The following is a 20,262-nucleotide window of genomic DNA, read 5'->3' on the forward strand; positions in this document are numbered from 1 at the left end:
AGGTTTTCAACCATTTGGGAGCCATTTGTAACATACAAAGGTTATGAGGTTAGGGGAGACGGGTGACTCACCTGGCCGGTTTCTCACGGCCCCCTTATGTGGGACTTCAGGCACAATCTCTCTCACAAGCACATAAGCACCTTATGCAGCTGGTAATTATAATGTAATATTGAATGTTGATAAGGATGTTTTTATTTTTATTTTATTTTTTATTTTTTCCTGTGTCTGAGCGTGTTTGTCTTTCTGTACATTGTTCTGAAAAACGTAAAAAAAAATATTGAAAGAAAAAAAATCAGGCTCCGTCAGGTCACCCACGATCTGATGACCCTGAACTATAGCCTTGTGTGTGAGTGAGTAATTCACTGATGATGTAATTTATGACATCACTGATGATGTCATCAGTGGGACAGACAGAGAAACAGACAGACAGAGCCCTAGCTCCCATTTACATACTGATGATGATGATGATGATGATATATCGATAGATTGTTGTTTTTAAGTTTTGAATTACTGTTTGATGTTATATACAGTATATATATATATATATATATATATATATATATATATATATATATATATATATATATATATATATATATATATATATATATATAGCCTATACACACACACACACTCACACACACATGATGAGGACATGTATAGACAGCGGCGTGTGCTAGGCCTATATGGGCAGGCTAACATGCTGGTCAGGAAATTCCATTCATGTTCTGATGATGTAAAGATGAACCTTTTCAGAGCCTACTGTACCCCCATTTATACTGCCCCCTGTGGGTGAACTTTAAAAAAGCGAGCCAACATAAGCTTCAGGTTGCATAACGATTGTATGCGGATTCTGATGAAAAAACCTAGGTGGAGTAGTGCAAGTGACCTGTTTTTAAAGAGTCTACACTTTTCAGGCCCTCCTTAGAAACCTAATATATAAATTTATCGGCATACTAAATGTGTCCCAGAATGCCATCATAGTACTGCTAACCAACCCTGTGTTTAGTGCTGTGAGATACAACTCACGAATGTGGTCCTATTGGTATATGTGCATTCTATTATAGATCTTAATTCTTTCTTGTGTGTTTTATTTTTCTTAAGTGTTGTTCATGTATGTTTTTCTATGGACCTTGTGTCTGATAATAAAAGTTGATTGATTGATTGACACACGCACACACGCACGCACGCACACACACACACACACACACACACACACACACACACACACACACACACACACACACACACACACACACACACACACACACACACACACACACACACACACACACACACACACACACTTTTATATTTATAATTGTGGTTTGTGTGTGTGTGTGTGTGTGTGTGAGTCGAGAGAGAGAGAGAGGGAGAGAGAGAATTGTTATCGCTAAGTGTTGATAATGTATGCTTTGGCAATGTAAGATGCTCCTTATGCCAATAAAGCCCCTTTGAATTGAATTTGATTGAGAGAGAGAGGAGGGCGAGAGAGAGAGAGAGAGATAGAGCGAGAGAGAGAGGAGGGAGGGCGGAGGGTCACATGGTCAGTAGTAATTGTGTCAGGCGGCAGGACCCTGGGGGGCTGCCTGCATGTTCCTGCAGAGCTGTGTTGTTTTGATGAAAGGCCGACAGCAGTGCAGCCATTAAGCACTACGCTTTCATCTGTAAGTTCACCTCCAGCCTGCTGCTCTATGAAGCCAGCCACTCTGTGAGACAGGTGAGTGCCGTCATATATATTCAAGCTTTCACTTCATATGAGAGGGCTATGTAATGTTTCATTCCACAAGGCAGGGGATCGATTTAAGATAACTCCAGCTAACTTCATCTCCTTTAAGTGAGCAGCAGCTAGCAGCAACTTCACTTCCGGTTGAGTGATTTTGCCTTCAAAGTAGAAGTCATACAATTTTGATTTTTAAGATTTGTCTTTAAATTGGCCAGTTTAATGCCCTTCTGAGTGATGGGAGCAAGCATAATATAGTTTGAGTACAATTCTTCAGCACTACAATATCAAGGATATGTATTAATGCAATATAGCCTAACCTTTTCCTAGCGCCTTGAGTAACTCTTGTTATTATTTGGCGCTATATAAATATAAAATTGGTTGATTGATTGGTGGTATGTATATTATTCACTTTGTGTGACGTAAGTTTGAATACAGTTTGAATGAAAGCTTTTATTTTGAAAAGAACTGACCGGAAGTACAATGGTTCTGCTGCTCACTTGATCGAGGCGCTAACTTCAGGCTAATTTACAGGGCTATGAATCAGCAGGCATGCAGCCCCTCTAAAGCCTCGTAGTTACATAAAACCAGGTTGTGTGTAAATCACCACAGCTTTGCTTTGTCTTGATGCTTGATTTAAGCAGCAGGAATGTTTAAGAAACTTCAGAGAGGAAAAGTTAGTCCAGGCCAATAAGTAAGGTTAGTTTAGCTGTATGTCGAGCAGTTTAAAGTTAGTCCAGGCCAATAAGTAAGGTTAGTTTAGCTGTATGTCGAGCAGTTTAAAGTTAGTCCAGGCCACTGACAGTAAGGTTAGTTTAGCTGTATGTCGAGCAGTTTGAAGTTAGTCCAGGCCACTGACAGTAAGGTTAGTTTAGCTGTATGTCGAGCAGTTTAAAGTTAGTCCAGGCCACTGACAGTAAGGTTAGTTTAGCTGTATGTCGAGCAGTTTGAAGTTAGTCCAGGCCACTGACAGTAAGGTTAGTTTAGCTGTATGTCGAGCAGTTTGAAGTTAGTCCAGGCCACTGACAGTAAGGTTAGTTTAGCTGTATGTCGAGCAGTTTGAAGTTAGTTCAGGCCACTTACAGTAAGGTTAGTTTAGCTGTATGTCGAGCATGTTTAAAGTTAGTCCAGGCAACTGACAGTAAGGCTAGTTTAGCTGTATGTCGAGCAGTTTAAAGTTAGTCCAGGCCACTTACAGTAAGGTTAGCTGTATGTCGAGCATGTTTAAAGTTAGTCCAGGCCACTGACAGTAAGGTTAGTTTAGCTGTATGTCGAGCAGTTTAAAGTTAGTCCAAGCCACTTACAGTAAGGTTAGTTTAGCTGTATGTCGAGCAGTTTAAAGTTAGTCCAGGCCACTGACAGTAAGGTTAGTTTAGCTGTATGTCGACTGTCGAGCATGTTTAAAGTTAGTCCAGGTCACTGACAGTAAATGGTAAATGGACTGCATTTGTATAGCACTTTTTCCCAAAGCGCTTTACAATGTGCCTACATTCACCCATTCACACGCACATTCATGCACATTCATACAAAGGCGGCAAGCTGCAATTTGGAGTTTGGTGTCTTGCCCAAGGACACTTCGACATGCGGCCTGGAGGAGCCAGGGATCGAACCACCGACCCTCTGATTAGTGGACGACCCGCTCTACCTCCTGAGCCACAGCCGCCCCGTTACAGACAGTAACTAAGGTTAGTTTAGCTGCATGTATGTCGGGCAGTTTAAAGTTAGTCCAGGCCACTGACAGTAAGTGCACGTTCACACCATACACCAATCCCACGCTGAAGCCATGCAGTTTCATTTCGGCGTCCTTGTTAACAGGCGAGTCTATTCACACCACGCTGAAGCCACGCTAAAGCTAAGCTGAACCGATAGCTTCTGTTCTATTTTCCAAGCATGCAGAGCGCTGAACCCCAGCTGCCAGGCATGAAGTCAATGCAAGTTGTGGGCAGAGGGAAGGCAGCGCCGAGCAGGCGCTGAGGAAAAGAGAGTTCTTCTTGTGTGACTGGTTTAGCGTGAGCTCAGCTTCAGCGTGCTTTAGCGTGGCTTTGGCGTATGGTGTGAACAAAGCGTAAGGTTAGTTTAGCAGCTGTATAAGGATGTTTAAAGTTAGTCCAGGCCACTGAGTATGGTTCTTCCACCCGCTACTGAAGTTCCTGACTGTGTTCAATGACGTGTCAAATGACCAATATGTCTTGTTTGTTCATTGTTACTGATAGAGAGTTCAGTCATCTAATGGCCCGTTCCTTTATCGCAAACAAACTGGGATGTGGCGTTTGAATGACGTCACATCCGTTTTGTTAGCGTTACATTTGCAGAAAAGTGGGAGCTGGAAGTTCACTGTTGAATTGCATCACATCCGTTTAAACGAGTCAGATCCGGTCGCTAGCCAGGCTAGCCATCGTTAGCAATAACAGTTGATAACCAGGCATTTCGTGGCATTTTGTGCATACAAACACTGCAGCAACATGTCCACACAGATAGAAGTTAGACAGTGCTGCTGTGTACAGCTGATTTAATGAGACACAGATAGAAGTTAGACAGTGCTGCTGTGTACAGCTGATTTAATGAGACACAGATAGAAGTTAGACAATGCTGCTGTGTACAACTGATTTAATGAGACACAGATAGAAGTTAGACAGTGCTGCTGTGTACAACTGATTTAATGAGACACAGATAGAAGTTAGACAGTGCTGCTGTGTACAACTGATTTAATGAGACACAGATAGAAGTTAGACAGTGCTGCTGTGTACAACTGATTTAATGAGACACAGATAGAAGTTAGACAGTGCTGCTGTGTACAACTGATTTAATGAGACACAGATAGAAGTTAGACAGTGCTGCTGTGTACAGCTGATTTAATGAGACACAGATAGAAGTTAGACAATGCTGCTGTGTACAACTGATTTAATGAGACACAGATAGAAGTTAGACAGTGCTGCTGTGGGTACAACTGATTTAATGAGACACAGATAGAAGTTAGACAGTGCTGCTGTGTACAACTGATTTAATGAGACACAGATAGAAGTTAGACAGTGCTGCTGTGTGTACAACTGATTTAATGAGACACAGATAGAAGTTAGACAGTGCTGCTGTGTACAACTGATTTAATGAGACACAGATAGAAGTTAGACAGTGCTGCTGTGGGTACAACTGATTTAATGAGACACAGATAGAAGTTAGAGAGTGCTGCTGTGTACAACTGATTTAATGAGACACAGATAGAAGTTAGACAGTGCTGCTGTGTGTACAACTGATTTAATGAGACACAGATAGAAGTTAGACAGTGCTGCTGTGTGTACAACTGATTTAATGAGACACAGATAGAAGTTAGACAGTGCTGCTGTGTGTACAACTGATTTAATGAGACACAGATAGAAGTTAGACAGTGCTGCTGTGGGTACAACTGATTTAATGAGACACAGATAGAAGTTAGACAGTGCTGTGTGTACAACTGATTTAATGACATAAACATGTCCACACAGATAGACGTTGAGACAAACACTGCAGCAAGATTCCGGAAGTATACTTCTGGGTTCGTGAGAGGAAAAGTCTATGGGATTTAACATGGGGGTTTCACTTAAATGCATAAAATAAGGTCTGTGGTTAACAAAGGTTTATGGGAACGCGAATTTGGGTTCAGCATGATAATCTTCACACACGTGAATAACTTTTATGACTTTTGGAACGTAAATGCATTTTTTTTAAACGCGATTTGTAGAAAACGCTTCAAAAGGCATAAAACTGATTAAGGTTTGTGAAGAGTATCCTGCTGAACCCAAATTCGCATTCCCATAAACTTTTGTTAATCACAGACCTTATGTTATGTATTTAAGTGAAATCCCCATTCTAAAACCCCATAGACTTTTCCACTGAAGAACCAAATGGCGGCGATTTCTGGATAAAGTCTACAAAAATCCATCATCCCTGGGTACTCTATTTACTACGATTTTAACTACTGTTGAGCAGCCATGTTGGATTTTTGAGTTTGGGGCTGCTGAGGCTCCTACGAGTTTTGGAGAGAAAATACGAACACTGGCAACGTCACTGTTCGAGCTCAAGACCTTTGAACCGTCACATTCCCATTTCCCAGTTTTAAAGGAATGCCCCATAATCCCCCAAACAACTCTAAACAATAGAGAGCCAAAGTGAACGTCACTTCCTGCTTCAGTATGGTACCACTACCAGAGATTTTCATCCACCATTCATTTTCCCATTGATATTTCGTAAAATGCGTATAAAAATAGTTGTACTTGTTCAAACCAAACGGTTTGCTATATTTAGAAACAGGAGAGACCACATAACATTTCACTCAGACTAAAACGTTAAAAAAAATTGCGGAAAGAAGATTTTTTTTTTTTTTTCTTTTTTTAAGTTTTGGTCTAAGTGAAATGTTCTATTGTCTCTACCGATTCTAAAGATAGCTGAATCGCGTCTTCACGGGTGTACTCGGACCCTAGGACCCGGGACCCGACCCGAGACCCGTCCGGGGCCGGGTCCATATTTATTATGGTCAATTAGGGTCCGAGTCTGGTCGGATTCTATCACCACGGGTCCCCACAGGTCCCGGGTCTAATTATCCTTATGTGTAATACCCGAGTGGATCCGAGAAGACCCGTGATCAGCACTGATCATGAGAGAAACGCATCAAAACACACAGCGCACGTGAGGCTTGTTTCTCACAAACGGCAAGTAAATCCTTAGAGAAAATAACTAGCAAAGAGCGTTCCCATCTGCAACGAAAATTACTTCCTCGTTTACATGAGGCGCCTCAGGCAAACGAGGAAGTGATTTTCATTGCAGAGAGGGAACCCTCTTGCTAGTTACCTCTTGCTATGGATTTACTTTGAAAATGTTTGTTTCCTGTACTTTGGATTATTTTGAGGATAGCATGCTGAGTACACACAAGTCACAACATGTATGTGATTGTTTCTAGCGCTGTTGTGTGTTTTTGGGTGAATGAACGCGGTAGCATAGAGACTGCCACTGTACTATCTAACTAGCGTATAGCAGTAGCAGCCCTCATGTTTCACTGTGAAACACACTTTCTAATGCACGCACAGTGAAGATGTCCCTTGCCTTTAACATGAGCCACATGCAAGAAGAATAACAGAAAACATGGATTAATTTTTTTTATTGCACATTTCTTGGCTGGATGAATGGATATGCATTACGTCACGGTCAGGCAGTGTCCGGCAGCAGCTCGGCAGCATCAACCAGGGGAGAATATGCTATAACGTTAGTTAATAAAGATGCACAAAGTTTCAATTTAATATACAACTTGTAGCAGTTAGCAAGCAACTTTGACGTCGGCACCGCTAGTCTCTACCTCGGTATTTCTCGGATCTGAACGGCGCTGGGTTTCAGATCTCTAATAATAGACGGGTCCACTCCGGGTCCGGGTCCGACATTTATCGGTTCTGAACGGGGCCGGGTCTCCGATTTCTAATAATAGACGGGTCCACTCTGGGTCCGGGGACAAATTTCCCGGGTCCTTTAGGGTCCGGGTCCGTGATTTTGGACCCGTGAAGACCTCTACCGCACACACACCTCTCCACTGTCCTGACTGACAGTTATCCACACGTTTTAGCTGGATTGTTTTGTCACCTAATGTCGAGGAGATGTTGGCTCAAAGTAGGCTAATTCTCAGCAAATGCAGATAGGAGCGTGCATGTTGTCTGTGTTTAGATAGGAGCGTGCATGTTGTCTGTGTTTAGATTTAGATACAAGCGTGCATGTTGTCTGATAGGAGCGTGCATGTTGTCTGTGTTTAGATAGGAGCGTGCATGTTGTCTGTGTTTAGATAGGAGCGTGCATGTTGTCTGTGTTTAGATAGGAGCGTGCATGTTGTCTGTGTTTAGATACAAGCGTGCATGTTGTCTGTGTTTAGATAGGAGCTTGCATGTTGTCTGTGTTTAGATACAAGCGTGCATGTTGTCTGTGTTTAGATAGGAGCATGCATGTTGTCTGATAGGAGCGTGCATGTTGTCTGTGTTTAGATAGGAGCGTGCATGTTGTCTGTGTTTAGATAGGAGCGTGCATGTTGTCTGTGTTTAGATAGGAGCGTGCATGTTGTCTGTGTTTAGATAGGAGCGTGCATGTTGTCTGATAGGAGCGTGCATGTTGTCTGTGTTTAGATAGGAGCGTGCATTTTGTCTGTGTTTAGATAGGAGTGTGCATGTTGTCTGATAGGAGTGTGCATGTTGTCTGTGTTTCAATAACCAACCCGTCCTTACCGAGAATGACATGCATGCCTGTTGAATGCAGAAGCAGAACAATTAAATATAATATTCCTGCTGCAAAGTTGACCTCTTACTGACAACATTGGAATAAATGCATTTGAAGCATTTATTTAGGAACAAATTATATTATAACATCCAAGTTATTATTTTTTCTCAGACTTCAGTCTATACATAATGCAGCTAGTCACATGACTTCAGTCTATACATAATGCAGCTAGTCACATGACTTCAGTCTATACATAATGCAGCTGGTCACATGACTTCAGTCTATACATAATGCAGCTAGTCACATGACTTCAGTCTATACATAATGCAGCTAGTCACATGACTTCAGTCTATACATAATGCAGCTGGTCACATGACTTCAGTCTATACATAATGCAGCTAGTCACATGACTTCAGTCTATACATAATGCAGCTAGTCACATGACTTCAGTCTATACATAATGCAGCTGGTCACATGACTTCAGTCTATACATAATGCAGCTGGTCACATGACTTCAGTCTATACATAATGCAGCTGGTCACATGACTTCAGTCTATACATAATGCAGCTGGTCACATGACTTCAGTCTATACATAATGCAGCTGGTCACATGGCTTTCAACTTATCACATTTGTCCATGTGACTCACAGAGAGAAAGAGGAAGTGACTCACATTGGCTTCACAGGCAATCATGTGATTTCATAGAGCGTGTGTGTGTGTGTGTGTGTGTGTGTGTGTGTGTGTGTGTGTGTGTGTGTGTGCGCGTGTGTGTGTGCGCGTGTGTGAGAGACTGCATACCAAAACAAGCCTGCAATGTTTGAAAGTGGACCCGAGGGGCTGAACAGTTATAGCAGAAATAGCAACTGCAGAGCACGGCACGGCAGGCACCAGTGTAATCTACTTAGGAGCTAGCTTAGCATTAGCAGAGCTAGCTTAGCATTAGCAGGGCTCGACAGAAGCACTGACAGTATTCACCAGTTTCCTGGTGAGACCGTGGGCGCTTCCATGACACCCTCCCTCCCTGTTTCCAGCTGCCGGTTGCCTGTTTCCACCCAGGACCGTTCATACCGAAAGAGACTGAAAATAATCATAATAATTGTTGTGACTTTGTACCTACCTATGTCTTGTAATGGAGCCCCCCAGCATAATCATTTCACATGTGCATGATTGTACAACGGAGTGACAATATCTTGAATCTTGAAAGAGAGAGGCCGCTAAAGCTCCGTTCAATGATCAAATAATAAGAGTTTCGGTTTGGATGTTTAGCCTTCAAAACAAAAGCTGCCGCTATGCAACCACATACTATTTTTAGCCATTTCGGGTAAAAAATAAGCCCGTACAGTACGAGTGAATTGACATTCACCTCGTTTTTGTAAAATATCGCCACTATGCAACCACACAACGTTACTATTTTTAGCCATTTTGAATAAAATGAGCCAAACATTCCCACTCTTTGACAGCGGCGCGCACGTACAGGAAGTCGACAACCGGCAACCGCTGAGAATCATGGGAAACGTAAGGTGAATAGCCGCTTTCAGACATGCCTTGGAACTCGGGAGTTATCTGGAGGGGACCCGGGTGGCGGTGTATGTATGAACACATTTTGGTGAGCTATGCGCGCTCCCGCGACCCTCCTACGACCCGGCTCTGAGACAAGCTCCCTACCTAGTCACATGGTCCCCTCCAGAATGCTGTAAAGTAGCTGAGCTAAGTGAGTGGGAGGAGGCGGGGGAGGCAGCAGAGACAGAGACAAGACCGCGTGACAGATTATTAAATAAATAGTCCATGTGAATGAGCAAGTGCACAAACATCATGCAGTTTCACTTTTTCCAAATGAAGCTGGAGCTGCTCCGTGTGTCAGCCAACAGGCTACGTGTTGCTTGATTGAAACGCTGGGTTTGATTTATTTCAGCAAAGCTTCAGGCAGCACAACACCTTCCAAATATAGCATTTTTGGACGCGAGGGTCATCCTGCTTCCCAGTATTGGACATCGCTAGGTAGGATATCTGGATCTGGTTGCGTTCATCCCTTTGATTTCACGTTTATTATACACAGCGTTTGTGAACGATACGTGCAGCAGAACCGCGTGTCAACACCAAATGCAAGCGGTGTCAAGTCAGTCAGTATAAAACGGAAACGTCCGGGTACAACCTTCGCAATAATGGCAATTAAATAAAGTAAATGCACGTGTAATGTTTTTGTGTGTGTAATGTTTTTGTGTGTGCGATCTGAAAGATACAGAACAGAGATAAAGTGGAAGAATATCGGCTGTCTTCGAAAAGTCCATTTTAACCCGTAGTGAGTCGACTGTTCTGTTTTTGTCTGTGTGTGTGTGTCTGTGTGCGTGTGTCTGTGTGTGCGTGTCCGTGTGCGTGTGTCCGTGTGCGTGTGTGTGTCTGTGTGTGCGTGTCTGTGTGCGTGTCTGTGTCTCCCTACAGAGTGAATGGAGTCAGCTGGAGGCTCTGGGAGTCTCTCCCGTGAGTACAAGCTGGTCATGCTGGGAGAGGGAGGGGTCGGTAAGAGTGGTAAGTACACACACACACACACACACACAGCAATACACAATTGTTACTTTTACTAAGTACATTAAATTTGCAAATTTTTGAGTCACTTGAGTCACGCAAAATATAATAAATGTTTCCATTAGAGAAATATAGGCCTACCATCCTTTCTGTTTGTCGTGTGTTCCCTTACAAAAAACAATGATATTATTATTTATTTTATTATATTATAATCTTTATTTCAGACAAAAGTCCATAGCACATAGATGTATCATACAATAACATACAACATGGGGAAAAGGTAGAAAAATAGATTAATAAAATAAAATACAATAGTGCAATAAAAGTGCTGTAGTGCACTCCTACCTAATCAGTAGCAAGTTGCTGAGCCAGTGCTTACGCAGCCTGGACGTGACCCGGTAAGAACTCTTTATAGGGTTTATTAGCGCCACTATGATGCTGTTGTTTGACACTTCCAGGCGCTGCATAAAATTGTACATGAGTGGCCTGAACAAAGCCTCACAGGTGGGCACATCAACAGAGCTAAACAGCTGACTGGCACTATGCCACCTGGGAACACGGAGAAGTAACCTCATGGCATCGTTGATCATTTAGAATCATATGCCAAGTGATGTTAACGATTAACTGTCGATTAACTGCCGTTAAGAATGTAACCGATTAAAAGTAATGAACTGTTTTGACCGACATGTTTTGTTACATTCTATCACTTCACACTCCAGAGCTCACACTGTTAACTTTTATACCAGTCCAGCAGAGGGCGTACTGCAACTGCTTCTCCCTGAAAATGTGCAGCAAGTAAAAAAAAAAGAGTGGTTAAGATTAAAGTCGAGCTGAACTCATAAATGGCTTTTCTTTTCTTTTAGTTCAAATACCTGGGTATGCAGTGCACCTATTTAATAATGTATGCAAACAAAATCACAAAAGTCTAATTTCTTTAGTTTTTCACACTTTTTCACATCAAAAGTGCATTTTTCAAGATTTCTTTGATAACAGTAATGTACAGTTTGCTGACGTCACCTAGTACTATCAAATTTCTACCCTATTTCAACCAATCATATCACGACATGCAGCTGTCAATCAAATCTTCATTTCAGGATAATTTTCTCTTCCAAATGAAGTAGAAAATGGCGCCTAGTGCCTGTCATCTGCAGAATTCCTATCCCATCAACTAACTACTAACTTGGCCAATTGTTAGAAACATGAACAAAAAACAAAAACTATAATCTCTAAGAATGCAAAGAAATGTAACTGGCTCGTTAAAACGCGCATTCCAGGGATATCGTATTTACAGAAATAGCGTAAAAGGCGCACGCTTGAGAGCGTGGTTGTCAGGGGTCTGCCCTCGGAGATTCCAGGCGGGCAGGCAGCACCCATTCATCGGATTGTCCGCTCCCTCCGCACGAAGCAGCTGGCTGCCTGGTACTCCGCGGATCCCACTCGCGTAGCACGACAACACGCTGAATCCCACTCAATTTGGGGGTGGAACACACCATGATTGACCAATGCCAAAGCCAGTCGACAGAATTGTCAAATCAAATCATCGACATGATACTATGACCCGCCTCTCAATTTGTCATCTCAGACAAATGATGTTTTCAGTCTGAAATGGACTGTGACGCACGTGACGATACGGGTTCAGTTCCACTTTAAGGTTAGGGTGTGAAAAAGGTGCAGCTCAGGGTGTGCTCAGTCCTGGGTGCTTGCTTTCCAATGTGAGGACTGGGGTTCGATTCCCGGTCAAACCACACACATTTATAAGACATTAGGGGGTTAGACATTAGGTTTAGGCAAGTACAACAATGTGGTTAGGGTCTGGGTCTGGTCATGGTTAAATAAGAAAACCCTAAGCCTAATCTTAACCACATCTTTTTTACTTGCCACACGTTTTCAGGAAGAAGCAGTTGTGGCGACCAATCAAATGAGTTTGGGGTGTGGCTTTCTTACAGAAAGGCTTCAGGGCTAACTTGTCCCATGTGTGGTTGGCCTCCAAAAACAGGTCCTCCGTGCAGTTCTCTATTCATATTGAGATCCTACACTTCCTACCTCTACCATGTGACCATAGAGACTTGCTCTAATCACCATGTGACCATAGAGACTTGCTCTAATCACCATGTGACCATAGAGCAGGGCTTAAAATTCACTTTGCAAACTGGGGGGAATTCCCCCCTTATGTTATTCAGATAGGGGGGATTTATAGACTTATAAATCCCTTAGATTTATATTCTTTTAGTACGGCGATTTCTCTTTGCAAATGAGGCAGGCGGCATTCCCTTTGAACTCGAGGAAAAAATAATCACTCTCCCACTTCTCCTGAAACTGCCACTTCTCAACAAAAGACAACATTTTAGCGTGCAAATGTTTTTCACTCCGGTGAACCCAATCACCTCTAATGCAGGTGATTATGGAGTGTGAAGCCAGATACTGCTGACGGTTTCCAGCACAAAGAGTTCAAACCCCTCCAAAATGCACACAAAACCGCCCAAGGAACTGCACATCTATGGAAATGTATCTGGCAACCCTGCACCAAGGCAGCGCCTTGAGCGGGCCTGATTTCACAATAACTTGATATGAAGTGGCGTGGCGGGCCGTGAGTTTGAAACCCCTGGCGTAAACCATTGCCGGATTACTCCCCCTTTATCAATTGAAATTATGCGGGAATTTCCAAAAAGATCTGCGAATCTCGCAATCCCGAATTTTAAGCCCTGTATAATCCCATACAGTCTGCTAAGTCTCTATGGCCTCCCTCCCTGCTAACCCTAACCCTGCCATAGAGACCTGATCTAAACACCATGTGACCATCATTCTCTCTCTCAGCGATCATTATGCAGTTCATCAGCCATCGCTTCCCAGAGGATCACGACCCCACCATCGGTGAGACACCCTCAGCCTGTTAGTCTGCAGAGAGGGGAAAAGTACACACAGTCTTTACAGACCGTCTATATACTGTATATATATATATATATATATATAGAGAGAGAGAGAGATATAGATATAGATATATAGATATATATATATAGATATATTGAAGCAATATCACACGAGAGGGAGTGCTGTTGTTGGCTAATATTGGCACTGCTGTGATTCGGTCGTAGGCACGAGGCCGCAGGCCGAGTGCCGAAGATAATCATAGCAGTGCCGATATTAGACAACAACAGCACGACCTCGAGTGTGATATTGCTTTTATACAACAGTTATATTAAACAAAGCTGATTAAAAAAATGACAAAAAGCTGAGAAAATATATGATTTCTCTATTTATTCCTCCGCCAACAAAAATAGTTCCCTCAGCTTTCTGCTTTGCCAAAAATGTAGCCTAATCAGCCTAATTAACTGCAGGCTGTCTACTTTACTACTGTCTACTCTACAGCTGTGAAGCATTTTGTTGATTACAGCAGCTGTGAAGCGGAGTGATCTACACACAGTGAAGCGCCAGTGCATTATCATGAAATATTGGCACTGGTAGGATCCCTCTTGTCCAATCAAATTGCCCGGCCGGAACTAACTGTTGTATAAATAGATATATAGATATATATATATATATATATATATATAATTTTGATTGCAGTTGCGTACGCATCATTTGATACAGGTGTTTAGCCGGTTGTAAAAGTAGCATCCTAACGAGGGCTTCTGTACCTTTCAGAGGATGCTTACAAGACTCAGATCCGCATTGATGACGAGCCTGCCAACCTGGATATCCTGGACACAGCAGGACAGGTAAAGCATTTAGAAGCCACTAGAAGAGTGGACAAGCTTCTCGCACAGTTAAATGAAGAAAATCCAACAAAAATGGAGTAAATGGCAATCATGCACATCTTTTTCTTTTTTTAATAGCAGCTGGTATAATATTCTAGTATTATAGGTCTAACAGTTTCCATTGTACATGCATTTCATCCATCAAAGTCCTGGTTAAAACGCCCCCCCTCCCCCACCTCAATACAGTATTTCCGTTCATCACCATGTAAACAAAAACCATGTGCTTTTAGATAGCACACTCTTTCCAATAGACCTGCATTTGCTTGGGCGGTTTTGTGGGTATTTTGGTGGTTTTTAAGCAGTCTTTGTGCTGGAAACATCGCTGTATCTGGCAACCCGACCCAACGAAGAAATAACTTTATCCCTTTCCGACCTTTTCAGTCTTGGTAGTTCAAGGTTCAATCAAAGCAACTAACATTTAACTTCCAGAACCATTGTTTACATCGTTTGGTGTGCATGCCACTCTGATGTTATAAGCAGGATGAGAGTAAAGACTAGCAAAACCAAACGGCTAATGCTAACAAGCTAACTAGAGCTAACGTGAAGGAAACAACTAATGTTTCCCCCTGTGCGGAACCATTCTTGTGAACACATGAGGAGTTGCTGATCATCCTGCTCGACTGTCTGCTGCAAGGATTACTATTGCTTCTCCCACAAGTCCTTTATCCTGGCATACATTACAGAGTCAAACTAGTTTTTATAAGCATTTTAAGAAATGTAGATGGAAAAATGAATGGCGGATGAAATCCCTTGGTTTGTATGCTGAATGCAGAAGAGGATCCAGACCAGACAGATCCAGACCGCCCTCTCACCATCACTGAGGATGAGGTGCGCCGGCCGTTCTTGCGTATCAATCCGCGCAAGGCGGCCGGCCCGGACGGCATCCCCCACCCGATCCGTTCTACTATGAATCACCTCATTGAATGGAAAGGAATTGCTTCAAAATGTCCCCATTCGATGGGGTGGAGTTGTACAATCTCTACAACCCAGTTTCTCTGGGTTGTAGAGATTACTTGCAAAACCCCCAACAAATGTAATGCACCTTGAAGCTGGTCTTAGGAGCAGGGCTGGTGACTGCGCCCGTTTTACTCTCATATACAACTAAAAATAGAACAGTGCGAATTGTAAAATGCCTTTTGGGGCACGTGTGCGAGTACAGAATTCTTCAATATATATATTTATTTTTTCAGAGCGTTAAAAATCAGAACGGCATTAAACTTGAGAGCCTGTGTTCCAGTTCACTTGAAGGCAACACAGCGTTGCCTTGAACCAATGGTGACTGGTGAAAAAAGCACGTGATCTCTCGTCAGTCCACATTGCCGATTCTGTGCGCCGGTCGGCTTTCCCCTTTTTTTATTTGGTTAATTACCTGCAGCTGCACGATGCACGCGTTCACCAAGCAGCCAAAAGGAAACACACGCCAGCATGTCCTCCTCATTGTGGAGATTTTACAGTTTGTCACACATCGTCGCTGTTGTGCCAGGACCTCGAATGTGCCTTTTTTCACTTTTTTACTTTTTGTAATCAATCAGTGCCATTGGTCACCCTTCACGTCTCTGTGTGGTTTTTAACAAATGCAACCAATGGAAAAGCATTAAAACGAGCTTGTGAGTAAATCTCGTAACGCCATTCGCCCTCAATCTGTCAGTCAAACCTCGAAATTCGTCCCCTACCACCGTCTGTACCCCCCCACGCAGGACAATAAACCCGGAAAAGTCACACGGCAGACGTGCTGTGTATTTCTCATATCGTTTTGACTGATCCTGGCTTCCTCTGACGTTAGTAAAAGTAAAAAGTGGTCAGAAAAGAAAAAAAACTCAGTAAAGTAGAAATACCTGAAAATTCTACTTAAGTACAGTCATGATGCCCGGGTGGGGTCGTCAAAAGGGCCTTTCTGTGTGGAGTTTGCATGTTCTCCCCGTGCCTCCCGGGGGTTTCCTTCATATAGGAACCCCTCACCAAAACATGCAATATCCTGGTTGCTGATGTGGTTCCTCCTCTGGTCGTTAAGGGCGCCTGTTCAGAGGGAGGGGAACTCGTTGGAATAGCGTGAACCTCCCACGTGCTATGTCCTACCGGTGAAGCTTCCCCTGTCAGGTGAAAAGAAGCGGCTGGCTAACTGCCCATGTCTCGGAGGAAGCATGGAGCCAGTTTTCGGCTCTCCCCAGATCGGCAGAGGGTGGAGTCGCAACCAGGATAAATAAATTAAATTGGCACTATTGGGGGATAAAAATGGGATAAAAAATCTGGGAAAAAAGTATTGGAAAAAGAAAAAAAAAGTACAGTCATGATGTATTTGTACTTAGTTACTTCCCATCTGTGTCCTTCCCACAGGCAGAGTTCACAGCCATGAGGGACCAGTACATGCGTGCGGGTGAAGGCTTCATCATCTCGTACTCCATCACAGACCGACGGAGCTTCCAGGAGGCAAGGCACTTCAAGCAGCTGATCGACCGCGTGCGACGCACCCAGAACACGCCCGTGGTGCTGGTCGGAAACAAGTCCGACCTGGCTCACCTTCGACAGGTCAGGACCTAAAACACGCCCGTGGTGCTGGTCGGAAACGAGTCCGACCTGGCTCACCTTCGACAGGTCAGGCCCTGTCGAAGGTGAGGAATGTGTTTGAATACTTCAACTATAAATGATGTTGTTGAAAAGGAATGTAGGAGTCTGAGTTTGAATAACTATGAAAATATATAATTAAGTATAAGTAATAATTAAATATAAGTAAGTTGGCCGATAGTATTTGCTCAACACTAAGCGATGTGAGATGCATATCAGCGACGCTAGACCTCAGGGAGCAGCCCAGGACCAGTCTGGCTGCCTTGTTTTGTGCTGCCTGTATCTTTCTGAGTAGACCTTTAGAAGCAGATGACCACACCACCGATCAACAATCCAGGTGACGCAACCAATGAACAATTTGCCAAAACAATAATGGTGTAAGAAACGGTGCACACTTTCTTGTAATGACAACTGCTCTGCCCATCTTGGCAACTATTTTGTTGATGTGATCAGACCAAGACAGTGTACAGTCAAGCCAGAGTCCATTCAGTTGAATAGTCTTTGTATTAGATTAATATGATGTGAGTTTCAGTTAGCTTTGCACAGAAACAGCTGGTAGAAATACTTTTTACTTTTATACTTTATTACATTTCAGAGCCTGTACTTTTTTTTTTTTTACTTTTACTTGAGTAAACAAGTTGAATCAATAGTTCTACTTTTGCCAGTCTTTTTTTTTTAAACACAAGTTACTGTACGTAAAGAACCTGTGTACTTCCCATCTCTGCCCCCAGGTGTCTGTGGAGGAGGGGCGCGAGCTGGCCGGGGAGTTCCACTGCCCGTTCTTCGAGACGTCCGCAGCTTTCCGTTATTACATCGACGAGGTGTTCACCGCCCTGGTGAGGCAGGTCCGCCAGCGCCAGGCCGACACCCTCTGCAGCAGCCAGAGGAAGCCCAGGCGCAGACACTCGTTCTGGGCTCGCATGAAATTCACCTTCCATAAGAAGCAGCACTCGGAGCACTGACGCTGCACCGGCCTCCTTCAACGCCACCAACGACTCTATCTGGGCAGAGACGTTACTCTATAGAGACAGCTCAACTTCCAATCACTTCCTGTATCTGTGTCACATGGGTTTCTCCACTGCCTTAGGAGACTAGCAGCAGTTCCTGAGTCTATTGGAGTCAATGGGAGAAGTGAACGTGATCACAGATTGTGACAGATTATTTCGCCCCATAACAACAACATAGTAAATATTGGACCCATTTTCCACAAGCCACATTTCATCTGAACATTCTGACACTAAAATGACATTTTTCAGACCCATCAGGAGGAAATTAACTTTGTTCGAGACCTGTCGCTGTCTCAGCAACACCCTCTCGGGAGATTTAGTAACAGGAGCTAACGTTAGCAGGTAGCGATTAGCTAAGGCTAAGTGTGAAGTTTGCAGATGTAGTAGCTAAATCTGTGGTTGGAAAAAAAATCAGCGAATATCTTAGTTAAAACTAGATTGAGCTAACATGGGGCAGTTTTGTGTCTATATGTGCAGTGTTTGTTCAGCTTTGGGAACTCACGATCTCTAGCTCAAGTTAGCTTGCTAGGTCAGCACAACACTTCAAGGGGAGAAGTGACGACACCCAGTTAGGAGACTGGAAGAGTACCATTTCTTACTATTTGCGCAGCCTGGAATGAGGAATCTATATAGTCCATCATCTCTGATCTGGGTTAGAACAGCGTGAGGCCTCCCTCTGAAACCATCATGTAGTGTACCCAGAAACCTGGGCTGACTGACTCATGGTTAGCATTGCTAGTATTAAAGACCCTGGCAAGCAAAATGCACCAAAACTTCTATGTCATTTAGGGTCTTATGTGACTAATTGTAAGCCTCAAAAAGTAGGAGACATTAGCATCAACACACATTTTAAATGTTGCCATTTTCCTGCTTTCACGGCTTTTTGAGGCTGGGGTTGAAGTGGGCGGGACTTGGGGCTCAGTATCTCCCATTTTTGTGAGTCATAAAACATGGAAGGATAAAGAAGCTCTCCTCCCCCCCAAGCCTGAGACGTTACTCACGTGTGCTTTGTCATTCTGCATTTGTCAGCCCAGGGACTGTCTCTCAGGGACTGTCTCTCAGGGACTGTCACTCAGGGACTGTCTCTCAGGGACTGTCTCTCAGGGACTGTCACTCAGGGACTGTCTCTCAGGGACTGTCACTCAGGGACTGTCTCTCAGGGACAGTCACTCAGGGACTGTCTCTCAGGGACTGTCTCTCAGGGACAGTCACTCAGGGACTGTCACTCAGGGACTGTCACTCAGGGACTGTCTCTCAGGGACTGTCACTCAGGGACTGTCACTCAGGGACTGTCTCTCAGGGACTGTCACTCAGGGACTGTCTCTCAGGGACAGTCACTCAGGGACTGTCTCTCAGGGACTGTCTCTCAGGGACTGTCTCTCAGGGACTGTCTCTCAGGGACAGTCACTCAGGGACTGTCACTCAGGGACTGTCTCTCAGGGACTGTCTCTCAGGGACTTTTTAAATGCGTGTTTCAAGAGTCTGATCACGGCAGTTCCTTGTATGTACATTAAACACACATGCTCATGTTTTTGTATCTGTTGCTCAGCTCTTTTCGATAATCGTACATAATTTATGGGTTGGGGTGGGGGGACCAGTCAATGCAGAAATCTCTGAGCTGTGCTCCGCTGACCGCTGTCTCTCTCACACACCATGACCCATGTCTCTCTCTTTCTGTGTGTGTGTGTGTGTGTGTGTGTGTCTCTAGAGGGGCTACACCCCCACAGTCTGTGTGTGTCTCTAGAGGGGCTACACTCCCACAGTCTGTGTGTTTGTCTCTCTAGAGGGGCTACACCCCCACAGTCTGTGTGTGTGTGTATAGAGGGGCTACACCCCCAGTCTGTGTGTGTGTCTCTAGAGGGGCTACACCCCCACAGTCTGTGTGTGTCTCTAGAGGGGCTACACTCCCACAGTCTGTGTGTGTGTGTGTGTATAGAGGGGCTACACCCCCACAGTCTGTGCGTGTGCGTCTATAGAGGGGCTACACCCCCACAGTCTGTGTGTGTGTCTCTCTAGAGGGGCTACACTCCCACAGTCTGTGTGTGTGTCTCTAGAGGGGCTACACCCCCACAGTCTATGTGTGTGTGTATAGAGGGGCTACACCCCCACAGTCTGTGTGTGTGTGTGTCTTTAGAGGGACTACACCCCCACAGTCTGTGTGTGTGTCTCTTTAGAGGGGCTACACCCCCACAGTCTGTGTGTGTGTATAGAGGGGCTACACCCCCACAGTCTGTGTGTGTGCGTGTGTGTCTATAGAGAGGCTACACCCCCACAGTCTGTGTGTGTGTCTATGTATATAGAGGGGCTACACCCCCACAGTCTGTGTGTGTGTCTATGTATATAGAGGGGCTACACCCCCACAGTCTGTGTGTGTGTCTCTCTAGAGGGGCTACACCCCCACAGTCTGTGTGTGTGTCTGTGCAATAGGCTAAGTAGGCCTAAATAACTCAGTTATACGGTTTAACGCACC

At 44.0% G+C, this 20,262-nt stretch overlaps 1 protein-coding gene across 3 annotated transcripts; it reads left to right on the top strand.

Annotated features, from left to right (window-relative positions):
• Window positions 1–1,611: 1,611 nt before the first annotated feature.
• On the top strand, window positions 1,612–19,298 carry rit1 (Ras-like without CAAX 1). 3 transcript variants are annotated; one of them, XM_083645662.1, is made up of 7 exons: window positions 1,622–1,720; window positions 3,255–3,408; window positions 10,385–10,471; window positions 13,283–13,339; window positions 14,111–14,184; window positions 16,558–16,749; window positions 17,517–19,298. In XM_083645662.1, exons 3-7 carry the CDS (start codon window positions 10,390–10,392, stop codon window positions 17,745–17,747), a joined length of 636 nt encoding a protein of 211 aa, XP_083501788.1. In that variant the 5' UTR covers window positions 1,622–1,720; window positions 3,255–3,408; window positions 10,385–10,389; the 3' UTR covers window positions 17,748–19,298. The 3 variants fall into 3 exon arrangements, with proteins under 3 accessions (XP_083501789.1, XP_083501788.1, XP_083501790.1); XM_083645663.1 differs by lacking the exon at window positions 3,255–3,408 and having other exon boundaries at window positions 1,612–1,720; XM_083645664.1 differs by lacking the exon at window positions 13,283–13,339.
• Window positions 19,299–20,262: the final 964 nt, after the last annotated feature.

Source organism: Poromitra crassiceps (genome assembly GCF_964638095.1).
Source record: "Poromitra crassiceps genome assembly, chromosome: 11".
NCBI lineage: Eukaryota > Metazoa > Chordata > Actinopteri > Beryciformes > Melamphaidae > Poromitra > Poromitra crassiceps.